The 16975-nt window shown below is 38.3% G+C and overlaps 1 protein-coding gene across 5 annotated transcripts in view; it reads right to left on the reverse strand.

The window, feature by feature from the left end:
* ATE1 (arginyltransferase 1) overlaps positions 1-16975 on the reverse strand; it is a 76959-nt gene that overhangs the window by 42510 nt on the left and 17474 nt on the right. For all 5 annotated transcript variants that reach the window (XM_071749624.1, XM_071749623.1, XM_071749625.1 and 2 more), the window contains 3 exons: positions 11629-11661; positions 5280-5461; positions 704-803 (listed from right to left, as the gene is read on the reverse strand). In XM_071749624.1, the coding sequence (XP_071605725.1) occupies positions 704-803; positions 5280-5461; positions 11629-11661 (315 nt within the window). The remainder of the gene's footprint in view (positions 1-703; positions 804-5279; positions 5462-11628; positions 11662-16975) is intronic.

Here is a 16975-nt window from a genome sequence, read left to right on the forward strand (position 1 = left end):
AAGCAAGGGAAGATATGGATGCTTTGTAGGGGGGGAAAAAAAGAAAAGAAAAAGTCACTACAATACTCCCACTCCCATTTATTCAATGTCCATTATTTAAGACTGCCACAATGCTTTTAGTTTTCAATCTTATATTCTTGATACAATGATTTTCATATAATAGCACAGGCCCAACAAAGAGGTACCACATTATAATAAATATTATAAATGTGTAGTGGATATAGAGGTCAGCTCCCAGAAAAAAAGAAAAAAAGAAGGAAAGAAAAAAAGACAAAAAAGTAAAAAAAAGAAAAAACCCAAGTACAGCCAAGAGCATGAAGGCACCTTATCACTGCCTGCAGTCACTAAGCAACAGTTCCACAGAAACACATACCTTAAAAAGGGACAATTTTAGTCTGCTGGAAGATATGCTGTAAACATGAGATAGCCAGGTAACCAAATGACAAACTATTATCTGACAACTTTGAAAACCTCTCCTTTTGAATTGTTTTGAAGCCAAGTTGTAATAAATGCCACACGCAGCTAAATTAACAACAACAAAAAAATAATCCTAAGCCAAGTTAAATAGTAATGAACATTCAGATTTAACCATGTAAAGTCTATGTGAAAATCCAAAAGGGTAATTAGAAAATATTACATTACTATGAACACTGTCAAATGCTTTGAATAACACTAAGGAAATAAGTAAAAACACACACTTTACCTTGTATCTCATTTTGGGGCATGAGTGAATGTAGAAACCCATATAATAAAAACAGAGATCAGGAGCTTTTTCATGAAGTTGCCTCGTGAAAGCAATTTCCCTGTGAAAGGAAAGAAGAGACTAATTACTGCTGAATACAATTCTTACATTCATTTTACCTCTTCATATTGAAATATTTTACAGCTACCTGGCTCTTATTAAAGAATGTATTTAAAGGACTTGACTTCCATCAAGTAAAAAATAAAGATAATAAACCCAAATTAGTGATTAAAAAAACCACAGATAATAACCTGAAAAATAATGATTAAGAAAAATCCACAAGTAGCAAAAATGCAAAACACCATGGCATGCTTAAAAACATCTCCCCTTTCATGTTTTGTCCTGACAACTGACAGACCTGAAATTCAAATAAAAGTAACTAAAAGATCCTTTATTTAACAGGTTTCTTGTTAATATTCATGGACACTGGAATTCTACAGAAATCAGGCCCAGCTGTTGTACACAGATTGGCTAATAGAGCTCAGGAAAACAGTATTTTGAAAAAAAGAAGATTCAAGGAAAAGCCTCTTGTTTGTTCTTGTATTCGCATTCTAGCAATTTACATGGCATCTTTATGCAACAAAAGGCATTTTTTACATATCCTATGTTTGTTTGCAGGATTTTCACATTTATTTTTGAAACAGTTGTGTCAATGGATTCCAAAACAACTTTGCTTTTCATTTTACTGGCACAAGGAAAATGGCATTTTTACAAAGATTCTGCCAGTGCTTCTACTATAATGCTCATTTTCACAGCATTTGTAACCTTGCAGTTCACATTTGTATCAAAGTTGAAAAAATATAAATGTTGGCTCTTTCAATCTTGAAAGGAGAGAGGATAAGAAATGTGCTGGAGGTACATACAAACCTGAAGGTTTTTTATCACTTAGTATTAAGTTAATAATTAAGATGCTTTAATTCTCTGAAAACCTAATAACTAAGTTGCATGTAGTTTCCCAATACCCTCAAGGGTCCATGAAAACTCTGTATAAATATATAGCTTCTCCAAGAGGAGAATGTCTAGAAAGAAGTTACTCCTTATCTGAAAATCCAGGAAAATAAAACAGATCCCAGAAAAGAGATTTATGGATTTCCAAAAAAAAACAAAACCAAAAACCCCAAACCTATAGAGATACATTTAATATATATAGTCCTTAAGACATGACACAAAAACAATCTCACTATTTCATGCAGATTATCCTGGACCTAATTAAACAAATGCCTTTCTGCAACTCAAAAAATCTGGAACACTGAAGGGAAAATAAATTCTCTTTGCATTTCAAAATCTCTTAAATACTTTTTCCAATTGGACTACACTGCTTGATTTAATAAAACAACAAGTCTCAGAGAGCAGAAAGCTAAGTAAACAGACCATAACGTAATAAGGGAAATATTGGGCTGCTGCAGGAACCTTACTATGGGCAATAAATCTTTGTGCCAGCAACTCAGTGTACGTGGTATCAAAGTTGGCTCCCTGAGGCTTACTGCCCTAGGCATGGACCCTTAATTCAAGTTTTCGCTCTGCCTTTCATTTATCTGTTTGGTCAACCCCACTCCAGGCTAAGTTTTCCTAAGGGAAGGCTGAAATATCCTGCTCTTTCCTCTATCCAGGAGTGTGTGCTGTGATCCAACCCAAGAGGATCCTCCACCTCCATCATTTCAAACCAGGAGCAGCAATCAGGTGTCACTAGAATGCATAACTTCTCTCTACCTGCATCTCAACTGCTATGAAAAAGGGACAACACCCTCACAATTACCTTTTTGTAAACCTTTCAGGCATGGCACATACCGAAAAAGCTTTTTGTAAACCTTTCAGGCCACATATCTAAACCCACTTATCTAAAAAGTGCCAACAGAGTTCGGCAAGAGTAGTCAGCTGGGGAGGAAGATGTGTCTTCATTTCATCAGTGCAAAATTCAGACTCAGTATTTCAGTCCTCCATAACCCAATTCCAAAAGTTCAACTACTTGTCCTCTTACAAAATAGAGGTTATGAATACTTTACTTGTCTACTGTTCATGATTTTAGGTAGTAGAGGGAAGGGTTCACTTTTCCCTGCGAATGAAAAGCACTCAGTATTTCTTGTTGGGTTTTTTCCCCCTCTTTGGTAAGGCTGGTATTTCACAAGTAGCTGCTTCTCCCCTCGTTCATTACTTACAAGCCTACATATTTCAAATGATCTTCAAATCCCATCCTTGCCACGACTCAGCAGCAAAAACTGTCAAAGTAGAATGAAGTGGAAGTGACAGCACTGCAATGCAGCTCAACCTCCTCGGAGTAAAATTGGCAACAGCTTTGAAGGTATCAGATTCCTTTGCAACTTCCTAAATCCTCCCTAACTCTCAAGTTGGGTTTTTTTTTTCTCCTTTTTTGAAAGAACACCGCAGTTGGCTCCCTCTAAGACTGTTGGGAACTCATTTTTATTGCCTTTAAATGCTGCGGAATTTATAAGCTGCTTTTTCAGCAGTCAAGCTATGCACGCATGTTGCACCCAGAGAGTTTTGGATTTATTATGTAGAAAATTTAACATCACTTCAAGAATTCATAAGCGTGGATTATGTCAGGCTATTATTACATGAAGAACTGTGTTATGAACAAAAAAAGGTGTGGTCTCACCAACACTGAGTACAGGGGCAGAAAATTATGGTAATACTTCAGGTAAAAAGAGTAGCAAATAAGCTAAGGAAAAACCTGAGATGCATATTTCCAAACATTCAGGTGTTGGTTTTTTCCCTTATGAGAATAACAGAACCATAAAATTGCTTATGGATGAACACCAATAACTTGCAATTGAGCCTAAAGTCTTCAGATGTAAACTCTTCCATGATCCTACACTTTCTCCTTCTTAAAGAACTGTTCTAGTAGGAGGTGGGAAGAGCCAAGAGGAAGGCAAGGTTATCAACTCTTATTAAAGGTGACAAAATCAAAGAAATTGCACTTTAGGACTTAGTATCTTCCCCACTTAGCTGCACTTTGTGGCTCTCTCAAAACTCTTGCACCAGCTGGCTTTACCAGCTGCTTCTGCTCAGCAAAGTCTTCTGCTCAGTAAATTAAACTGGCGTAATATATGGTTGGCCAGCATAGACCAGAGATGGAGAGGAGTGATTGCAGCACCTCATTTCAGCAGCAATGAACTGCTGGACTGATGTCAGCAACTTAACAGTGAACTTGGTAGGAAAAAACCTTTGACATGTGCATTTGAATAGCTCACATAGAGTATATCCAGAAATCACTGAATTTACCACTGCAAAGAGAAGCATAGGCCCAGAAGTATGATGATGATGATGATGATAATAATAATAGATTCTCAGGAAAGATCCTCATCAAAATCTAAATAAATAATGTATGATGACACTTCTGGGAGGTTAAGCTGCACACAGTTTATTAGCGGTCACAAAAGTATATGAAGTAACTGTGATAAGAAAAGATTTCCTAAAAATAGTGTTTGTGCTTTACAGGTTTCAAAAGCCAGGTCCTATTTACCCACCCTGGTGGGTTACACTCAACAACAGCTCAGGAACTCCACCTACAGAGTAGGTGACTCTCCAAAGGATGCCCCAGAGGATGGAGAAACCTGAATCTCACAATTCTAGCACTTTGTTTGTACCTGAAAGAGTGGAGTTAAAAATCTCAACAGGCAAAGACTTTTGCTAGAACTTTTCAGATTTAGGGAAACCTGAAAACAGACATGAGGTCCAACCTGGCTGCTTCCTGAGAACCTCCTTGGGAACCCCACAGCCTGGGACCAGCTTACTTCATGGAAACAGAGAAGCAAAAATGCTATGAAAAAACCTGAGATACACAAACATTTCCACTCATTTTAAGTGTTGGGTTTTCCCTTAAAATGGAATCCTAAATTTGCTTAAGGATGAAAACCATAACTTGCAATTTAGCTTAAAGTCTTCCAGTGAAGAGCATTATTCACTATACACTACTGTTTTGCAATATTATATTAATAGTTAATTTAAGGCTTTAAAATTCATACGCTTACTCTCTCCATAAGGCTTTCTAAGACAAACATAATGAGATTAACATACCTGAATACCTAGTGCTAGTGCAGCAGGAGACTACTAATTCAGAGGACATAGTTTTTTGGGTACTCTGTTATTTATGATCTTGATGTGTATAAAACTATAAAAGTGATTAATTTCATTTGGTGACTAGGCTAAGAAAAAGGTCAAAGGAAGAATTATTTCTATTTCAGACAAAGAAGGGACTTTTTCCTGCTTTCCTTCAAGCAATAATAAATTATTTTCAAGTGCAATAAAAACTAAGTATTTCATTTCTGAGTGTTTTTTTTAATCTATAGAAGTATTTAGCTAACTAGAAAGATAGATTCCTATTCAAAAATGACAATTAAAAACCTATTTGGAATGTATCCAGCTGTAGAGAAATAAAAAAAAAAAGCACAAACCACAAAATTTTGCTAGCGATACTGTTACCAGTAACACAATCAGACTGGAAATAAAAGCTCAAGTTTAGGAACAAGTATCAATTCTTACCAGTACCTCTAACCAGATAACAAAAAAATCCTCTTACCTTAATGCAGAGTAGACTCCCAAAGATAAGAAAGAATATTCTGGGTCATAGTACAGATAGACAGAGGACACACAGTAGGGCAGGATATCAATGACACCAACAGCAATTATCTTCCCATCCAGCCAGTACTGCTGGTGGAAGGAACCATAGCCACAGTCTGGTCCATCTGCTGCATTCTCTGCCTAAGCAAAAGCAAGAGAGGGATGTAATTGTCCAGCAGGTAGGTAACAGTATAAAAACAGTTTCAGAAAAAATTTCAACACCAAAGGAAATACTGTGAGAAATCACTCCTGCTATTCCTGTTTAGAAAAAGGAAAAAAGTAGTTTGAGAAACAGTGAAAACAGTATTAGTTTGCTCACGTGTGGAAACAATGAAAACAGTATTAGTTTGTTGTATCATTTGTGACCTTTGCTGCACTCGTGATCTGTAAACCCAACCCAAACAAAAATCTGCAAATAGCCTTTGCCATGTAGCATTTATAGTGCCGAGATGATAGGACAACAGGATTCATCTAGTCACTGATGCATTCTTACATGCAACCAAGCCCTGAAGATACTCTTTTTTTTGACCTCCTTACTCTTCAACAAGGGACGAAGCCCAAAGGCAGAAAGCTGAAATGCAGGTGCTACCTTTCACTATGTGGCACATCCCAAAGATGTTTGGGACAGCCACATTAGAATCACTGGGTTGGGAAGGACCTTTAAATGTCATCCTGTCCAGAGGGGACATCTTCAGCTAGGTCTCCAACAAGTTCCTGCAGCAAGGACCCAAATGTTTCTGTCCTCAGTGCCCTCAAGTCCTGGAAGCACTTTGGCAACAGAAACATTAAAGTTGCTTGAGAAAAGAATCCATAAAAAGAACTGAATGTGGGGTTTTGCTCTTTATGAGCAACGAAACCTGAAACTCTGTGTTGTGACAGAACCTGTGGAGCTGCTGCTCAGAATGTCACTCAGAATGTCTTCTCCAAAAACCCAAAGGAACTCACTATTCCTGTGTGCTGTGGTTTTGGATGTGCACTGAAGAATGCCTCCAGACGTGGTAAAGCACCTAAAGCCAGAAACTGATGCTTCAAATTAAGAAAACGATCTCCTAATTTAAACTGCATTACACAACCAACTCTGGCATGCCATTTTCTCCCACATCAAGTTGACTTTAATCCTGAATTCCACTGTGCTCAACTTAATTATCCATCTAGTCATGTTTTTCACTGTAGTGCCAGATCTTCAGAAAGCTGCTTCTCACTCAATAAATCTGACAATATTGCCAACTATTACCAACTGGTTTGCATTACAACAACAGAGGGTGGGTTTAATCAAGTATTTTGATACAGTAGCACAGACTGAAGAGATGATGGGCAGGAGAAGTTACTCTAATTGGTAGCACGTGTCAAAAGAAACCAATCACGTGAGCAAAAAATCATTTCAACTGACTTAGCCAACCAGTAAGTCCCCAAAGAAAGGAGATATAATACTATGTTTGCATTTTTTGGGGATGGGTTCATAGCATAAAACTAGACATGGAGTTACAGATACTGGGAAAGTGAAACGATCAAACATCTGAAAGCTCAGTCTGCAGTATAAGAGGATTAGATACTGGCAAGTTAAATTGGGGGTTTTCTCATTCAAGTAAAGCCTACTTATTCAACAGTTACAGTTTTACACAATATCCTCAATTTTTTAGCAGAGCTAACTGAAATCAAATGGGCAGTGGTAAAACTTTTAATTTGGGATGCAGTCAAGTAAGAGATTTTCTTTAAGGATTTCTTAGTTCAGAAATCACAGGTTAAGTTCTCTCAGCTACCAAGGTGTGGTCGGTGACACCAGAAAAAGGGAAAACATCTCCTGCAAGACAAGGGAAAATGTCATTGGTAATATAACACAGACTTGCCTAAGTTTCAGATTAACCATATTTTCTTTCTTTGTCAAAATCTCATCATATAGGATTTAATGAGGATTTAAAGCTGGCCTAAGCCAACATGGCTTTTTTTATCCAAAGCATTTTTATCCAAAGCAAAGTCTGCTGGAGTTAAATAAATGCTGTGTCTGTGTATGACCCCAACCTCCAAATGGCATCTCCTGGGTTTGGTCACCAGGCCTCTGCAAACTGAAGTATTAGCATCAGTTAAGAACTTCTAGTAAAGTCCAAACTAAAGTTATTTCTTTAATGCAGTTACAGTGAAAATGTCATGAGCATAAAAGGGGCTATGTTCTGTAACAAACATAATAAGCACAGCACTGATTTCAGGCAAAACGCTCAGGGATCTCCATTACATTAAGCAAGAAACATTTTTGTAACAAGGAACATTTTCCTCTTCCTCGAAAAGTCCTCACACAATGTAATCCTTTGTAATGCTTCTCAGTATTATGTTTTCTCCAATTTCTCAACGAATACTTGGCCCCTTCAACTTGATTTCTCACACACCATCCAGGCAATGTGACAGGTCCAGAACATGAAACGTTTTCCTCAAGCAGGTTATACCATTTCACACACTATTACACAGCCCACCCGGGACTGTGTTTGTCAAAGGTGATGTAAAATATACCAGTGACATGAGGTGATCATGCCCCACCAGAGAGGGTTTACCTTATCTACCTAAAATAATACACATTAGCCCTGGAATCAGTCCAGAGGGACCAACTTGCCTAAAATTAACAATTTCTACACAAATATCAACACAATTAATTATTATAATCTGAGGATATTCAAACGATTAAAATAAAATAAAATAACTAAATACAGGGCAAAAATTTAAACAAATTATTTTCTCTCCAATGTTTACACTGTGGTTCAGAGAAAACCACAGTATATTCCATCACATTAATTTTACCTATCTTCATTTGCTGCTAGCTAATGAGTCCATGAACACATTTGCTGACATTTTGTAATGTATTATTAAAATTTAAATATTTAATAGCAACTGATATTACTTATTGTCCCAATTAGTACACCTCAATGTAATAACTGCTCACCACTGAATATCAGGAAGGGTAAGAGTGCCCAATTTTCTTCAAAGCATGTTAGACTTTCTCTTCTAAAAATGTTTGGCATTGTTATTATTATTATTATTATTATTATTATTGAAATTGCTGTTGTTAACCTGCATGCCAGATCATTGTGCAGCTGCAGAAGGCACTGCATACTTGTCTACCAAAAATGGGTCCTGTCTATAGTAGCCTCATGGATTATTTTTCTCGGGAAGGTTTCATGACATTTCCTATCATGAACTTTTTCATTTTACCTTCTGCTGCGGCTGGAGGGAGAAGGAAGACATAAAATCCATGCTATTCCTTACACAGAGGGGGGAAAAAAAAAAAAAAAAAAAAAAAAAAAGCCAGGAAACCTTTGACTTCTACACTCCAGTAGAAATTATTTGCTGAAGAAGTGATTCATTCCAACAGCTCCTTTCCCAAAGGCATCCACACACAACCTACCCTATGGTAGATTTCTATCTTTTAGTTTGCAACATATTTGCTTTTCACTACTTCATCCTCCTTTCATTAGGGATTAGTGGAGGTGCTGTGAAAGCAGCCTACAAATAAATACAAGTTGTGTCAGCAGAGAGGCAGCACTGCATGTTTCCATTAAAAACCAGAAAGCAGAGGCACCCTCAGAGCCCAAAAGGGCAACAGAATCCTGGGCTGAAGGATGAAGGGAGGGGGGAGGGAATGAAGCTAAGGGAGCCAGAGTATTCTCAGGAGTTACCACTGACGGGGCAGGAGGGGATGCATGCGAATTAAAACACAGGAAACTCAATCTGAACAGAAGGAAATGGGTTTTGGTTGAGGAGGAGGTCAAACAGGCTGCCCAGAGAGGCTGTGGAGTCTCTACCTTTGGAGATGCTCCTGGACAACCTGTTCTAGCTGAGCCTGCTTGAGCAGGGGGCCTGAACTAGGTAATCTCAAGAGGTCCTTTCCAACCTGAACAATTCCATGATTCTGTACTAAAACAAAGTAAATCAATTCACAGCATCAAGCTGTAACACTGTACAGAGTTCTGTGCCTTATTGGAGAAATACAGTATTTAAGCTATACTCTCAGCTACTCAATCAGGACGGTGCCAGTAAGCCTAAAGTACTAAAAAAAAAAAATATTAGTGACGCCGTGAAGGTACAAGGGGCTTCAATGGCAAGAGACTTTGAGTATTACCATGTTGATGTCATGGTGATGTCTACAACACTGTAAAGAAAAAAAACAAGAGCTCCAAATGAAATGAGTTTTGAATCCAAAGCAGTGCATTGGATGTGACTAAAATATGGGATTCTACAGAAGGTGATCCAGGGAATTACAGATCTGCAACGGTATCATTTGTTATCACATCTCCTAAAAATTTACACACTTCAATAAACAAAAAGAAGGGAAGCTGATGTACATTTTGAGGAGAAAAGAGTCACAAACGTCCTCAGTTTTTTAGGATTCATTCAGTATGGATAAAGGCAAACCAAGGGAGAAGACATGATCATTTACATAATGGAAAGCAGCTCACTTTCCATCCTGCTGGGTCTACTCTCTTTTCCATACCGGTAATGTGAATCACTGAGGACTGAACCACACTGCAGCAAAGTGAGCTGATAATTTAAAAATATTGAGGATAGATAAACAAGAGCAGAGTGTGTCCAACTACAGGAAGATCCACAATACCAAGTGCTTTAAAGGGCAGAGGAAATATCAACTGGTCATAGATGGATGGAACATAAATGCATGGAGAAAAAGATATGGCTATATCCACATCTTAAACAATGGGGATGAATTAGCAATTCAGGGAAGAAGATGCTTTTGAAAGTAGTTTTATTAAAAGAAAAAAAAAAGATTAAAGAATTTTTTATTTGACTGTGCAATGCCACAGCTGATCTGAGTCCTGAGGCTCATTCCAGCAGTGGTATCAAGATTACAGGGAGCAACTTGGGAAGGACAAACTCAGGGATGATTAGTACTGACACCAGTACAACCACTAGCCCAGAACACCCCCCCCAACTCACAGAGAACCAAAACCCAGGAATCCACCCTGAGCAGCTCAGATTTTCCCTCCTCTCACCACACTGCACTTTGGCAGGAACCCGGTACCAAGCCACTGGGGTTCTGGTTCAGAGTCATCCATTAAAACCAAACCTCTCCAACCAAAGCAGCATTTGCCCATGGGAAGTGGTAAAATGGAAAATGGTTAAGTGTAGCTTCTAAGATGAAAGGAGGAATAAAAAAAAAAAAACACAACCCCAAACAGTTCTCTCTCCATTATCCTGTTTACTCCTAGCAGCTTTCTCCTGCTACACACTGTATCATTTTTTTAAGATACTCATTTTTTGTGCCAGAGCCCATAGCCAAAACAGAAACTACACAGAATAATAAAATCAGGAACTAAGAGACAGGAAGAGTTTGGGTGTTCATACTATTTGCAGCTAACAATAGTACTAAAAATTTCAAGAATTACCAATTGAAATCATGTAAGGCTTAAATTCGATTTTACATTATTTCTGCTCAAAAGAGTAAACAGACTACCCACCAGTAGATTTGCTTGTGGCAACTACTTCAGAAAAAAGAATTTCAAGAATCCCTTGGCCCCTGATACACAACCCCTTTTTATTTAACTTCATCTAATTGAAGACATCTGCAGTGGTGCCACACAAAATTTCATTCAAGCTCTGAAATGTCAATAAAAAGTGTCTGTAAGAAACAATACTGGTATAAACCTGGCAGGGAAATGTGCATCAACATCTACCCAGCCATACAAAATGAAGAATATAATGGCAGTCTGCTGCCTGAGTTGACGAGGTGATAAAAGCCCTTTTCCTATAAAGTCTAATGAGCTCTATTACTCTCCAGCTTTCAGGAATGTTGAAGCCAGTGGACTCAGCAGAGCAAAGCAACAAACACTCCACACATGGATCCAGTCAAGCTGTGAAATATCAAATTACCAGAGTAATTACTATAACCTGACAATTTCATTACACTCACACAGGGCTTAACTCTTGAAGATTAACCAGAAAGACAGTGCAAGAAATCCAGGGTGGTTTGAAACAAAGCAACAGCATCTCTCCTAAACTTTTAGCTCAGATTGTAACCAAGTACCAGTTTAGGGTGTTATTTAGGGTTGCATTCTGTTCTTTCAGAGAAGTAAAAGAGAAGACAAAGCATTTTCTGCCACTGCCTTTTAATGCAGCAACACAAACTTCAGTGGTAGCTTATTATCCAAGTTATTATCCCAAGGAGTCCACAGATCCCTTGGAAAACTCCCTTACCTGCTGGTGATGACACAAATATTGTGCCACCCATCTATAGATGGCCTGTACCATGAAAGTTTATAGGGTGAAAGAGATGAATAAACCCATTTCAAACCTTGCAGAGGAATACATACCTCCAGAGGGGAATCACAGAGAAATCGTGTGAACTGCATCAAGGTGGATTCATCAAAAATCCAGGTCCAAGCAGACCGTCCAAAGGTGCAAAGCAAAAAAAGAAGAAAAATATTAGCTGGGCTTCAGGATACAGTAAAACACACTCATGCAAAACCATCTATTTGAAAAAAAAAATCAGATTTTCAGAGTTAAAATAAAAAATTCCATAAAATAACTCACATGTTCTATTTTTTTAGTTACTAGGAGATACAATAATTAACTCCCCTGAGGATTTCCTCTCTATAAAAGTCTTTTCCCATTGTCCCACCTGCCCCACCACTAAAGCAAATTAATTAAGGCCCTCATTTCTCTTAATATAAATTGATTAAATTTAAATCAATTCGAGGTCTTAAGCAAGCCCATTTTAAGGCTAAAGAAGAGGAAGAAGAAGAAGGAGAAAAAATCAACTTCCTGAAAGTGCAAGCATTTTCAAACCTAGATTCTTTACTCCATACAAAATGATATGCTGCAGATAATAAACCCAAAAGGCAAAGTTTTAATGATCTGGAGCATGTTCAAGATTCTAAGAGTAATAAAATGTAATAGTTCTTTATTTACCATCATCTAACCCATTAGATATAAATACTTCCTTATTGGTGGATTCCACATTAAACATGTTACACTTTTGGTATGTATTTAACCCTAAAACAATCCTTTGTTAAAAAACCTAGTATATGTTACATGCTTTTATTCACCCTCATGCAGTAGCTGGATGATTTAATTTGCCAGCAGTTCCCAAACTGCAAAGTAATAGTAAACAGGAACTTCTAATTAAAAGTTAAATAAAAACTATATACAAAAAACTGTTTGTTATTAAGATTTTATCAAGAATTCCATTAGTTTTTGAGATTAATTAGAGAAGAATATTCTGTTTAAAAGGGAAAACAAAAAGCTGCTTGATCACTTGTCTGTTACCCCATTTTTCCCACGGAAGGGGAGGAGAGGAAGGCAAGCAACACTAAAAAGTGCCAATATTTTAAATTGCTGGCTTGGGAGGGAATTCCATATAGAGACAAAGTAATTCAAACCTTCTTTTCTTCAGAAGGTGCTATAAAGCAGATTTTAGAAATAAAAAGGTAGCTTCTGGGAGATCCACTTCTCAATCTGCAGGCATTACCTCGACCATTCCCAGCTCAGAGGGAACACAACCTCAGCCCCTCTAAGGCTCTGTCCCTAAGAAAGAGCTTCTGGTGATGCTAGTAAGAATCAAGACTTTGCAGACGTCCTATTTCAGACTTTTCTCCCTTAAACACAAAACCACAATCTGCTCTTTGGATGAATGATAAACCTCTGGAGAAACACTGAATTTTTGTAAGAGAAGGGATGGAAAAGGGGGGGGGGGAAAGGGGGGGAAAAAAGGGGGGGAAAAAAGGGGGGGAAAAAAGGGGGGAGGGAAAAGGGGGGAGGGAAAAGGGGGGAGGGAAAAGGGGGGAGGGAAAAGGGGGGAGGGAAAAGGGGGGGGGGAAAAGGGGGGGGGAAAAAGGGGGGGGGGAAAAAGGGGGGGGGAAAAAGGGGGGGGGAAAAAGGGGGGGGGGAAAAAGGGGGGGGGGAAAAAGGGGGGGGGAAAAAGGGGGAGGGAAAAAGGGGGGGGGAAAAAGGGGGGGGGGGAAAGGAGGGGGGGGAAAGGGGGGGGGAAAAGGCGGGGGAAAAGGCAGGGGAAGGAAGAAAAGAAAAAAAGAAGAAAGAAGAAAAGAAGAAAGAAACTAAAAGAATAGAAAAAGAAAAAAGAAAAAAAACCAGAAAAAAAAGACTGTGGTATTAATTAAATTCTAGGTTTCTTTTTATTTGGTCACTAGAGAGAACAAGAGGAGGGAAAAGCAAAACCAAACAGATAATACTTAAAGAGGGAAAAAAGAGAAAAGAAGTATAATTAAAACTCTGAATCATTTGTCCCCATAAAAATAGCAATAAAGAGCTGAGTTACAAATTCCCACACTGCGAGTGCATCAGTCCTTGCAAGGCAGTGATTTTAGTGTGCAGGCTTCAGATAAAATAAACCATGTGTTATTAATTTTCATGTCAGGAGACTCCCTTAATCTGTAACTTTAGCTTTATGGTGCAAGTTAAACCCTATGGGTGAGAAAACTGAACCAAAGACACTTTTCAAGTAGTTTTATCAATTCTCCAGGCTCTGCTGGGCAGTCAGAGGGTGAGGGGGGAGTTTTTAAGTGTATTTAAGTATTGATTCTGCTTGCTGGGGTGTATATACAGTTACAGCTTGAAGTATTGCTGGCTGGGGAAAAACAACTTAACTGCATTTGAATTTCTATCCCAATCTTACAGAGAGGCAAAAACACTGCAAGTCTTGGTACATTTTTATTTCACCTGTTGATCTTTGCTGAAGCTCCCACCTTACCAGTTTTCTGAAGTCCTAGAAAACTGCAGAAAACTGTGAATCTCCTCTAGAAGACACCCAAGAACCAACTACACAAAAACCCAACAATTTTTTATGTTGAGTGTTTGTTGGGATTTTTTTTTTAGCAAAAAATTTGATTACTGCATAAAGCTGAAGAATTTAATAAGTATTTCCAATCCACTGACCCCTGCTGTTACCTTCTCAACTCTTCCTCTGCCACCCACAAACCCCCAGCACTTTCATCATCACCTAGGAGTACACCTCATCTACACATTTATTTAATCTAAAGTAAAATTTAAGATTCAGTTTCTCAATTAGCAAGTATTTAATGCTGCAAGGTTATTATGAGCACAAGTCAAAAAGGACCCAATAAATGATGAAAGAAATACAGTCAAGAGCTGTGCTGCATGTGGAATAACCCCATCTGTCACACAAGCACAATTAAAATTCCTTTCACAAAGCCATGCTTCTCTAATTTTAATTTCAAACTGAGTAACATAAACTTTAGTCTCTTAAAACTCTATCATCTACATGGAATCCACCAAGTTTGCAAACTAATTAGAGCTGCCAGAAAGAACCAACAGAACAACTGAAAATAAATTTAAAAATAATTAATAAAATTAAGAGAGAAACACATCACTGAGAATTTAAAAAAAAAAAAAAGGGGGGGGAGTAAAAAAAAAAAAAAGAAAGAAAAATAAAAGGAAGGTTTGGTTCAAGCCCAAGCTACTTGCTGAGTACATGCACAGCTTTAAAAAGCAGTGATAAAACCAGAGTTTTATAAAACCAGAGTGTTAACACCTGCTTCCTTTTACAAGGGGGAAGACATTCAGATGCTTGGGCTGTTAAACTGGAATGGGTTTCACCTGGGAGCTCAGCATCTTTCTTTACAAGGAAGGATGGTGCCCAGCTATCCTGCACCCTGGAAGTGGGGAATGGGCTCCTGCAAAGTTGGCAGAGGAATTAAGACTCACTCTGGGGGTGGAAGTCACTTAAAAAATACAGGAATGCAAATAAAATACAGGTTCAGAGATAACCACAGACCTGCAGGTGAAGAAAGAGCCTTCAAATGAGAGTACCTAAGGAAAGAGAGTTCTTACAGCTCAAGCATGGCTCAGATGTAGTTTCAGTACAAGAATCAGGCTAATGAACCAGAAATAATTGCTGATGGGACAGAATGTACCTTTCTGAATCACAGTTTTCAGTTCCCTCATGGAGAGGTGGCTTTGTGTGCTCAGAACAAACTTATTCTCCAAGTAACAGAGATCCATCAGCCTTATTTTTTCCTTTTTAATTTTATAGGTGTTCACATAGAAAACTCAGTGTTACAACCAGGAAGAAAACCATAAACTGATGCAAAAGAAATGTGAGCCCAAAGGATAAGTAGGGGTAAGTTACTTCATTGCCTGGGTGCCTGAAATGTTTTTCTTTTCTCAGGCATTTGGAGAATAAAACCCATCAGTTCACACCACTGCAGTCTCCAGGGCCACACAAGTGCCCAGAAGGAATGGGGCTGATCCAGAAGTGCTCCCTGTAAATCCAAGCCAGTGGCATCAGGGATCTGAAACCCAAACTCCTTGGGATGAGCTGCTGTGCCACAGCACCAGGATCATCAGATGAGCACTGCCACCAACCCAAATGACAAAAACCTTCATTCAGGAGCATTGGAGAATCCTGTGGCTGCCCAGGCAAGCTAGGGAAGGTTAAAAATAACCACTAAGCTATAGATTTATGTTTTTTAAAGCATTCTCTCACTAGAAGATTTAAAAAAAAATAAAGGTGGGAGAGAGACTAGGTTGGAGAGACCTAAAAGTTTACAATTGGCTGCTGATAGCAGGTTTCAAACTGATCAGAACATGCTCCTGGGCATTTCCCAGGCTACTCACTCAGTTTTCTCTATTAGTTCAAGTGGATTTTGGGGAGGCAATTACAAAAAAAAAAAAAAAAAAATTAAGCAGGGAATGAAAAACCCACTATACCTATTTCAGTAATTTTTTGCACCTTTTCAAACAGTGTATCTTTTGTATGTTGTGAAATTCCTTTCTTCCAAGACAAATATTTAGTTAAGCACAAAGCAAAGAGTGTCCAGCCCTAGTGCAAGCCCTGCAGAGGGAACTGAGACCCTTTCTGTTTTTCTCCAAGTTTGTCATTATAAAGCACTCCTGAAAAGTGAACTAAAACGTTTGCTTCAGAAGGTCTAAACAGCAATAAACTTCTCACTCGGGCTCTCTCTGGAAACTACTGTAGGATTTTTATGATCTTTTATGGAAATGTTTTCTAACTTGTGTAGCTGCCACATAGCTTGCTTTGCTTACCCTTAAAGACAAAGACTACTCTAAAGAGACTTAAAGCTTAAAAAAACACATCAGTGGAGGAGGTGTGTTGTGTCTGCATTTGAAACCACCCAAATCAATCATTATGTTCACTAGAAAAGGGTCATTTTAAATTTCTAGATGACAATCTGTTACTGTGTGGAATGAAAGTCACTGATTTATTTTTCTTTAGCACAAGAACTGAATACACCTGGAGAGCTAAACTAGCTGAGAGCTTTTAGATGTGTGTGTACAGATGGAAAACATGGTGACAACATCTGTAAGTTACTACAAGAAGCATTAAAAAAAAAAAAAAAAAAAAAAAAGGCAACACTGGGTCAGAAACGCAATGCCTCTGCTCAGATGATATTTCAGTAAGAACTGCTAGAGATACCGCTCCTGTTCCATCCACTGGGATCAAAAAACCTCCTTTTGGAAAGGGCCCAAAGGAAATGTTTTCACTGTATTAATTTCATTTAAAATCTTTGCCTTCACTGCTCCACAGTCCCACATCTTCATCTATCATTTAAAGACCAAGAAAGACATTTTGACACTTCCCCTAAAACACAAAAGATATGCAGGTGGCAACATTTTCACACATTCTACAAATAGATCTCCACATACTGTTAAGCACCCTGA

This window comes from Heliangelus exortis, chromosome 7 (genome assembly GCF_036169615.1).
Source record: "Heliangelus exortis chromosome 7, bHelExo1.hap1, whole genome shotgun sequence".
In the NCBI taxonomy this organism is placed as follows: Eukaryota; Metazoa; Chordata; class Aves; order Apodiformes; family Trochilidae; genus Heliangelus; species Heliangelus exortis.